The sequence below is a fragment of the Halichoeres trimaculatus genome, unplaced genomic scaffold, assembly GCF_033239565.1.
Source record: "Halichoeres trimaculatus isolate MK-OKI-2021-1 unplaced genomic scaffold, fHalTri1.1 fHalTri1_scaffold_2, whole genome shotgun sequence".
Taxonomy (NCBI): Eukaryota; Metazoa; Chordata; class Actinopteri; order Labriformes; family Labridae; genus Halichoeres; species Halichoeres trimaculatus.
Window position 1 is genome coordinate 12,729,893 of NW_027437180.1, and position 9,254 is coordinate 12,739,146.

The 9,254-nt window shown below is 38.9% G+C and overlaps 1 protein-coding gene across 1 annotated transcript; it reads left to right on the forward strand.

Moving 5' to 3' along the window:
• Nucleotides 1–764: 764 nt before the first annotated feature.
• Nucleotides 765–3,565, forward strand: LOC141785519 (uncharacterized). Its single transcript, XM_074663871.1, has 13 exons — nucleotides 765–879; nucleotides 1,008–1,111; nucleotides 1,208–1,480; nucleotides 1,591–1,684; nucleotides 1,793–1,860; nucleotides 1,950–2,015; nucleotides 2,198–2,362; nucleotides 2,463–2,531; nucleotides 2,724–2,855; nucleotides 2,956–3,015; nucleotides 3,127–3,207; nucleotides 3,367–3,469; nucleotides 3,543–3,565. Exons 1-13 carry the CDS (start codon nucleotides 765–767, stop codon nucleotides 3,563–3,565), a joined length of 1,353 nt encoding a protein of 450 aa, XP_074519972.1.
• The last annotated feature ends 5,689 nt before the right edge of the window (nucleotides 3,566–9,254 follow it).

A 9,254-nucleotide genomic window follows, 5' to 3' on the forward strand; every position in this document is an offset into this window, starting at 1 on the left:
AAAGTGATTTTGTGTATGATGAAATAGAAAGCAAAAATCCTAGTATTTTTTACAGTGTTCAAAAGAATGAAACAAATATCCAGACATTTTATCAATGTGCAAATGGGATAAGGTACAATAGTGTAATTAATGTCATTTTATTGTTATTGTCATTGCTCAACATTAGCATTACACAATACTCAACCCTGAGGTTAAGTGTGTTATGCTTGAGGAGATACTCCAGGTTGTCATTTAAATGGCAACAATTTAGGCATTGTTTTACAAGAATTAGGGGCCTAAGTCGGGTGGATTCATGGATCAAGTGTTTACTAGGGGTGGAAGAAGTTTTAGCTTTGAGATAACTTGTGTTATGTGATATAGAACAGTTACACACAATTTTATTGTAGTATCAACTTTATAAAGCAGAGTTGCTGGTTTGTTAATAGGACCTGTGGCACAGTTCTTAGATGAAGCAGTAAATGTTATTTGGGGACAAATATATTTACATTGATTGATTAGTGACAACTGCTACATTTTGTGTTGAGTAATATGCCTGTGTAATGCAATGGTTTGTAAAGTCTGCATTTTTTTCTTTACAGTTGCAGTCGGCAGAAAGTCATACCGTGGTAATTTTCAACAGTTGGTTTGGTGCGTTTGCGAGGTATGTTATGTTGATGTTGTATATTCATAAATGAATTTACCTAAAAACATGTTTCAGTGTATGTTTTTAATACTCATATTCATTCATTTCCTTTGTCCCTTTTTTTTAATATAATTTAGTCCACATGCCTAGAACGAAGTCCTCTCGTCGTTCCGAGGCAGCAGCCCGTAGACTGGCAGAGCGACAGCCACTTGACATCACCCCCACGTGGCGTCGTGCACGGGAAGAAGATGAAGCAGGTATGTGGAAAATTATATTTCTTTGTTTTTGTTGAACTAATTACTGTTGGTGTATCTTAGAGGTGTTGCTTTTGCATTTGTCATTACTTTTGTGATTGAGTTGGGGAAATTTGATTTCTCTTTCATAGTACAAGGGACGGGACAGCGCCACCGTATCCTCAGGTGGCCAGTTTCCACTCTGACCAGGAAGAGTCACAAGTTGGTCATTCCACCTGAGTCTTCTGACAAGGAGGTATAAAAAATTGAATTTTTCTTTTTATTTTATATGTGTAGAGTTGTAAATTCATTGGCTAGTAGGTGATGTTCCAACTATGTTTTGCTGTTCCAGTTTGTCCTTTTGGTTGGTGACTCCCACCTGCGAGCCATCGTTGATGGGTTCGTGGAGATGCCAAAGGGACTGTTTTCCTTTGGCATCATGTCGACACCAGGGGCTGCTGCACACGAGGAGAGGATCGAGCTGATCCACGCTGAGGTTCCCCGTACTCCTGCAGCAGTGGTTCTTGTGGCACCCAGCAACAACCTGACGCACTCCAAGACCATCGAGAGTGCAAGTGCAGACTTTGCCATGCTTTTGTCTGCAGCCATGGAACGTTGGTCCAACGTACGTATTGACATGTGTTCTTGTTGGCATATTGAATGGTTTGAAAGGGAAATGTGAAAGGTTTGTCAATACAATACAAATGTTTATACATGTGTTGCCTTATTTTTTAGGTTGCAGTGCTTGAGTTTCCTCCTCGGATCTCCAGCAATCTCCAGTTGCAGCAGGCCATGAGTCAGGAATACCACAGAGTTTCTGCTAGAATGGGTATGTCTGCTTTTTAAAGCAGAATTTGTTGTATTGTTTAATGTGGTTGTGTAAATGAAAACACAATTGTATCTAGTATCTCATACTTTGTCTTGTTGATTTTTTAAGGTGTGAGGTACTTTCCAGCATTCGAACATTTCCCTTTGAGAGAGACTGATTTGTGGGCCAGAGATGGTGTAAGTAGAACTTTCACTTATGACATAAATTGGTCATCTTTAGCACTGAAAGTGTTGTTAATAATTTTTGCTTAATGTTTTTTCAACAGATTCACCTGTCTGATACTGCAGGGATGCCAATCCTTGCACGGCTGCTATGGCAGGCTGCGTACGATGTAAGTTGTGTTGTGTTATAAAAAGATTATGGTTCATTGCATTGAATGTGAATTCTTTACTAATCAGTGCATTTGGGTTATTGCACTTACTATGTTATCTGTAATAATACCAATTTAGTATGTTTTAAATGTTATATTTGACCTGCTTATTAATAACTGTGTTTTGTTATGTCATTAAATAGACCCTGAAGCCACTGCCACAGACAACATGCGTCCAGGTTCCAACACCTCCCAAGCCCTCTGTCCCACAGGTCAAGCCTAGACTTGTGGTGAGAGGTGAAGTTCCTACTCGGCGTCCTCCAGTGAACCCCTTCACAGAGTGGACCACTGTGAGACAGCGCAGAAGGGTAAGTTGTTGATAGTTTTTTGAAAGATTTGTAAATGTATACGCTGTGTGCACTGAAGTTCAATGATAATAACTACAAACTGTGTTTCTTTGAATGACAGGGGAGCTCATCAGGGGAATCATCTCTCTCCTCTGGTGTGGTTCCTAAGAAGCGGATGGTTGGAAAGCAGGTTTGTAATGTTTCATCTTGTTGACAGAGTTGCGGACATGTCTGAGGTGCTGTGCTTAAAGCAAGCAAACATTCTATACATAGTTTACATGTTTGAAATAGTGCTAAGTTTGCTTTGTAGTAAATTTATGTATCATTGTATTTCATTACACCTGTTCAGTTTAAGAACTGTATCTGTGTTGTAATTTCACAGGTCCTGAAGGAGTGTGCCATCCCGCTAACACCAGTCTGGTTTAGCGCTGCGCTGTTGGATGAGATGGAAAAGGTTGCTCCATCTCATCTGCCTGCTCCTGCAGAGTGCAGACCTGTTCCCAAGGGCAAGCAGGTAATATTCATAGACTCTGTGTTTATATTACCCAGTAACCCAGTTACCCAGTCCAAACTTATTTCATTGTGTATAATGTTGTAACTTGTATTTTCATTAGAAGGCCTTTGTGGAACAGAAGAAGGCTGCTGTCTCCAAGAGGAGTCGGTCCGTTCGACAGGTGAGTTTTATAAGATTATTTTGGCAAACAATGTTTTGTTTTATTTAAGTAACAGTGTCACAAGTTAACTGCAGTCTGAGAACTCATCCATGACTGTGGTTGTTTTTGTAGGCGGAGGCAGTGCCGTGTGTAGGAGGTGTGAAGTCCCAGGCCACACCTGCTACTGTCGTGCCTGAGATGGTTGGAGAGGAGGTTGGTGTTTAATTTAACAATAAAATGTTTTTTGTTTGTTCTTCATACTGATTGAATGTCACATAAGTACTGTAATGGTTCAAGCAATAGGTTTGACTTATATCAGTGACATATCTGTGTTGTCTATGCTGGTAATTGACCTGTTTTGTTTTTGATCAGGTGCCAGTGCCCCACGTGTCCCCAGCGTGTCCTGTGTCCTCTGTGTCCCCTGTGCTTCCCGTGTCTCCACGTGCCAGCCCTGCCCAGGCCCCTGAGGTGGAAGGTAGCGCGAAACATCGCTCTCAAAGATTCATCAAAGGTCAGAGTGATATTTGTTGTCTGTCTTGTGTTTGTAGTGAGCAGTTACCCAGACCTGTAGTTTCTGCCAGTACTTTAAGACTAGGCAGTGGTGAGCGTCCTGATGTTAACACAGCAATATGTTGTAGTGTTGTAGCTGCCATCAAGCACAAAGTTTCACCTGTGTGTACATGGCGTGGTAGAGACCTGGATGAGATCAGGTCACAGGGTAGTGACTTGTATGCGTTTATAGCACAGGAGAGTCACAATCTGGCAGAGAAGGACAAGTTCTTTCAGCTAGTTGAAAAGCGTAGTGTTTTTGGTAAGAAGTGGAGACTTGAGCTTGACTTGGCAGAGTACATTGCTGCTACGTCTAGTGGAGAGGCTCTGTTGTATGAGAAGCTTCAAGACCTGCTGATGAGTACAGGCATGTGTCTCTTTAGCATCGATAATGCCTGTACAGTTATCATACAGCACAACAACTACTTTGTGGTTGTTGACTGTGGTAGACGAGATGAATCTGGCTTTGCTTCGAGCTGTGGCAGATCTGTGGCTGTGTTTACCACATGCCTGAATGACTTGATGTGCCACATCAGGGGTCTGCAAAAGTCATTGCAAGGACAGTGCTATGCTGTTGTCCGCATGGATCTAGCTGAGTTGGGAGTTGAGATTGGTGCGCACAGTTCCACAAGGGTTGTAGATAGTGTTGTTGAAACTGCAGACAGTGATGTTGAAATTGTAGACAGTGATATTGAGCTTAGTGCAGGGAGCTCCTCAGAGGCTGCAGACAGTAATGGAAACATAGAAGTTGAAGCTAAGGTTGAGGGAAGTAGTTTTGTCACACCTCCACATCGAGTAGGGTCTGTGCAGGGCGCATTCCATCAGGGAGATGCTCGCTTTCAACACGCAGGGAAACAGTGCATGGCCATAAGCCTGGTAAGTTTAGCTAAACACACAATTCAGAGTGTGTTTTCATGGCAGTCACATACCTTAGATGAGGTCCTTGTGTCAGGGGACAAGTTGTACTCTTCTTTAAGAGAGAACAACTTGATCAGTGATACCAGAGATCACTATCTCCTTGCCACTGAACTGCCCACACAGCATGTTGTTCATGGACAGAGGTTAGATTTTTTCTATGGTGATGTTGTCAGTGGAAATGTTGATACTACTTACGGTGAATTAATTACATCCGGGGTGCATTTCAGTTTGAAAGACGGATTGACACAGATGTTTCGTAACTATAACACATGTCTTTTGACAGTGTGTGCAAACACCTGTGCTATCATACATCAAAATGGACAGTATGCACTTGTTGATTCTCATGCTCGAAGTCCTAATGGGCTTGTAGATTCTAGGGGGAAGAGTGTTGTTTTATATTTTAGCACTCTTGATGAACTTTTTCATCATGTACATAGACTTGCAAAAACAATGACTAGATATGAGAAGCCATTTGAGATTACGGGTGTTTTTGTCTCTCTGCATGAAGATACTGTTCATAGTGATGTGTGTCCGCCACATTCAGAAATTGTGCAAAATACAAACAGAGTGTTTGGAAGTAGTTTGATGGAAAGTTCTAGCCATCTGGCAGTGATGAGGTGCAGCAAGAGTGGAAGACTTAGGAAACGCAAAAGAGTAGCTGGAGGTTTAATGTGTAAGAAGTTGAAAAGAAGGGATGTTAATGATATTGATTTAGATGTAGAGTTTCTTAGTGATATGAGTAGTCACCAACTAATGTTTAATCCTCTTAGTAAGGCAGTGTCAGAGTCTTTGTGCATACAGTTAAAGATCCAGTGTGACAAAGTTGATCCTGTATCTACTGAAATAGGTCCATTAGGGGCTCCATGTAGAAATGAGAAGATAGCTGGTGATGGTAATTGTTTTTTTAGAGCAATTAGTCAAGCTGTAAGTGGAACACAGGATTATCACAGGAAATTTAGACTTGCAGTTGTTAAGCAGCTACAAAGTAATGAGGTGGACTATACTAGTCTGTTGAGAAGTGAGTATTCATCTGTGAAAGACTACCTAAGTAAATCAAGAATAAAATACCTTGGTAGCTGGGCAACAGAATTAGAAATTCAAGCAGCAGCAGACTTTTTAAGAGTAAATTTATTTACATACTGTCAAGATCGCTGGCTTCAATATAGTTGCAGGAATACACAAATGTCAAGTCAGGGAATTTATTTAGAAAACTGTTATGGGAACCATTATGAGACAGTTGTTTGTGTAAATCAGCCTAAATCCCAAACATGTTATCAATATTGTAAAGTCAGTCAGGCAACTTCTGTGAGATATAATATAAGACATCGGAGTACAGACAAGGAAGCAATGTGTTTAGGAGACTTCTCTTCAAATACACCTCATGAAGCTGAACCTGTGGAGGTTGATGTTTCCCAAAACTATTCAGATAAATCATCTAAATATTTAAAAAGAAAAAAGAATCGTCTTCAGAAATGGAACTATGACATGAATAGAAAGAAAATACAGCACACAAGTAAGGAAAACAAGAAATTGAAATATCATACTGATTTGGTGTTTCAAGCAAAATTAAAAGGCATGAGTAAAAACAGAATGAAAATGTATTACCAATTAGATCCTTTGTATAGAGAAATAAAGAAAGAAAAGAGTATAGAAGAATACCAAACAAATCCCTTACATAGAGAAAAAAAGAAAAAACAAAGTAAAGATCTATATGAAACAAATCCCTTAAATAGAGAGAAAAAGAAAAAAGAAAGTAAAGATCAATATGAAACAAATCCTTTACATAGAGAAAAAAAGAAAAAACAAAGTAAAGATCTATATGAAACAAATCCCTTACATAGACAAAAAAAGAAAATAAAGAGTATAATGAACTACAGAGTTGATAAATTACACAATCAACGTGTGAAAGCTCTTAGCATTAAGAAGTTTCGTGATGATGCAGAGCATAGGAAAAATGTTGCAGCAGGTAATAGGTTAAGGAGAGAAAAGAAAAAAACAAAGTCAGAGCAATTTGATTTTGTTATGAAACAATTTTTAGAGAAAGTTAAGGATGGATCAGATTTTGCTTGTTGTGTTTGTCACAAGTTGTTGTTTAAACATCAGGTGTTAAGTTGTAAAAAAAATGACTATAGCAAAAACAGGGCATCAGCTTTAATAGCAGAAACATGTTTAACAGATGATTTTTTACATGAGTGTAGTGAAGAATGTGAATTACCTTGTAGCTTGATGGATTCCCCAATGGGTCAGATGTGGATTTGTTACACCTGCCATTACAAAATTAATAAAGGAGAATTCCCATCTGAGTGCGTTTTAAACAAGTTGGAACTTGATCCCATTCCACCTGAGCTCTCATGTTTGAACAGTCTTGAACAGCATTTGATTGCATTAAATATACCATTTATGAAAATGTTAGCATTACCTAAAGGTGGGCAAAATGGAGTTCATGGACCAGTTACTTGTGTTCCAGCTAATATTGTGCAAACAGACAATTTGTTGCCACGTTCTAATATGGAAGGATCTTTGTTGCGAGTGAAATTAAAGCGTAAATTAACATATAAAGGACATTATGAATATCAGTTTGTTGACCCAATGCGTATACGTAGAGCTTTGAGTTATTTAAAACACACCAATGTTCATTATAGAGACATAGAGTTTAATGAGGAGTGGTTAAATGAATTTTGTAGAGAAGAAGATATGACTTGTGGAGAAATTTACAATGCAGATAAGGTTGATAGTGAACTGGCTGCAGATGTTGTTGAGGATGAGTTGTTGCATGATAGACAGCAACATTGCATGTTTCAAGATACATGTCTCATGCCAGTAGATATTGGTCAGGAAGCATTAGATCAATATTTTGATGAGACTTTAAATGTAGCCCCAGCTGAAGGAAATAACCCTGTGAGATTATTGTGTGATGAGGCAAATGAAGCTAAATGTTTTCCAGTATTATTTCCGCAGGGTACTAATACTTATCATGAGCTTAGACAGCATAAATTAACTTTATGTAGGTATTTCACCAACAGGATCTTAAATGCTGATGGTCGATTTGGAAAAAATGTAGAATACATTTTCTATGCTCAATACATGTCTGAGCTAGAACAGGTTGTTTCAAAAGTTTCTATAGCATTGCGAAAAGGCAAAAGAGGTTATGAATCAATAAAAGCTACTGATTTATTAAAAAATGAGGAATCCTTGAAAAAATTGTTGGAGTTTGATGATGGCTATCGTTTTCTGAAACCTATTAGAGGTACTCCAGTGTTTTGGCAGGGAATCCAGAAGGAATTACTGGCCTGTGTCCATCAACTTGGTATTCCAACATGGTTTTGTTCATTTTCGTCAGCTGATATGAGATGGAAAAATCTATTAAGTAGTATTTTAAAACAGGAAGGTAGGACACAGACAGCAGAAGAGTTAGAATGGGCAGATAGGTGTGAGCTGCTGCGACATAATCCTGTGACAGCAGCTAGAATGTTTGATTTTCGCTGGCATTGTTTTCTCAGGGAAGTACTGATGTCTCCAGCTGAGCCAATAGGTAAGATTCAAGATTATTTTCATAGGGTAGAGTTTCAGCAACGTGGCTCTCCACACATTCATAGTTTATTTTGGATTGAGAATGCTCCAGTTATTGATAAAAACACAGATGAGGAGGTGGTTGACTTTATAGATAAATATGTAACATGTGAATTACCATCTCAAGATGAGGATTTGTTTGAGACAGTTTCATCTGTACAACAACATTCTAAGAGACATTCTAAAACATGTAAGAAAAAGAATACAACGTGTCGTTTCAATTTTCCAAGGCCATCATCTGGTAGGACATTTATATGTCGCAAAAGTGAAGAAGATGCAAAAGAAACTTGTCAGTGTCAGACAGGGAAGACAGACAACTCCACTGCAGTTCAATGTAATTGTCAGGCAAAGAAAGAGGCAGAGAAAAAACTTAGAGAGCAGGCATCAGCCCTTTTGAGATCAGTAAAGGTAATCCTTGCAGATGAAGAGAAAAGCAGTAAATTCAGTAGTATAGATCAGTTGTTTTCCAGTTTAGGAACAAATCAGGATGGTTTTGAGCAGGCGTATAGACTATTTGCGCGTAAAACACATATTGTCCTGAAGAGAGATATCAATGAAGTTTGGACAAATCAGTATAGTAAGCCACTGCTGAAATGCTGGAATGCCAACATGGACATACAGTATGTTGTTGATGCGTACGCTTGCGTAGTGTACATTATTTCATATATATCCAAAGCAGAAAGGGAGATAGGGTTGTTGTTAGGTAATGCACAGAAGGAGGCTTCAAAAGATAAAAATGTTAGTGCACAAGAAGCTTTGAAGAAACTTGGCAGTGTTTACCTCCATAACAGAGATGTTTCTGCACAAGAGGCTGTCTATAGATTAGTTCCTAACATGCATCTGAAGGAATGCTCTAGAAAGGTTGTGTTTGTTCCAACAGGGGACAATATAGTTAGAATGAGTTTACCTTTAAACGTATTAAAACAGAAGGCATCTTCACAGGACCTTACATCAGAAGACTTGTGGATGACAAGTGTTGTTGATCGATACAAGAACAGGCCAGAAGACAGGGAATTTAGTGAAATGTGTTTGGCATCTTTTGCTTCGGAATACCGTGTAGTTAGTAAAAATGAGAAATCAAAAAATAGAATTAAACTGCAAAATGACAGCGGATTTGTCATCAAAAGAACACGTTCAAAACCAGCAATTGTACGCTATGCACATTTTTCCGAAACCAAAAATCCTGAGTTGTTTCATCAGAGCATTTTGCAGCTGTTTTTCCC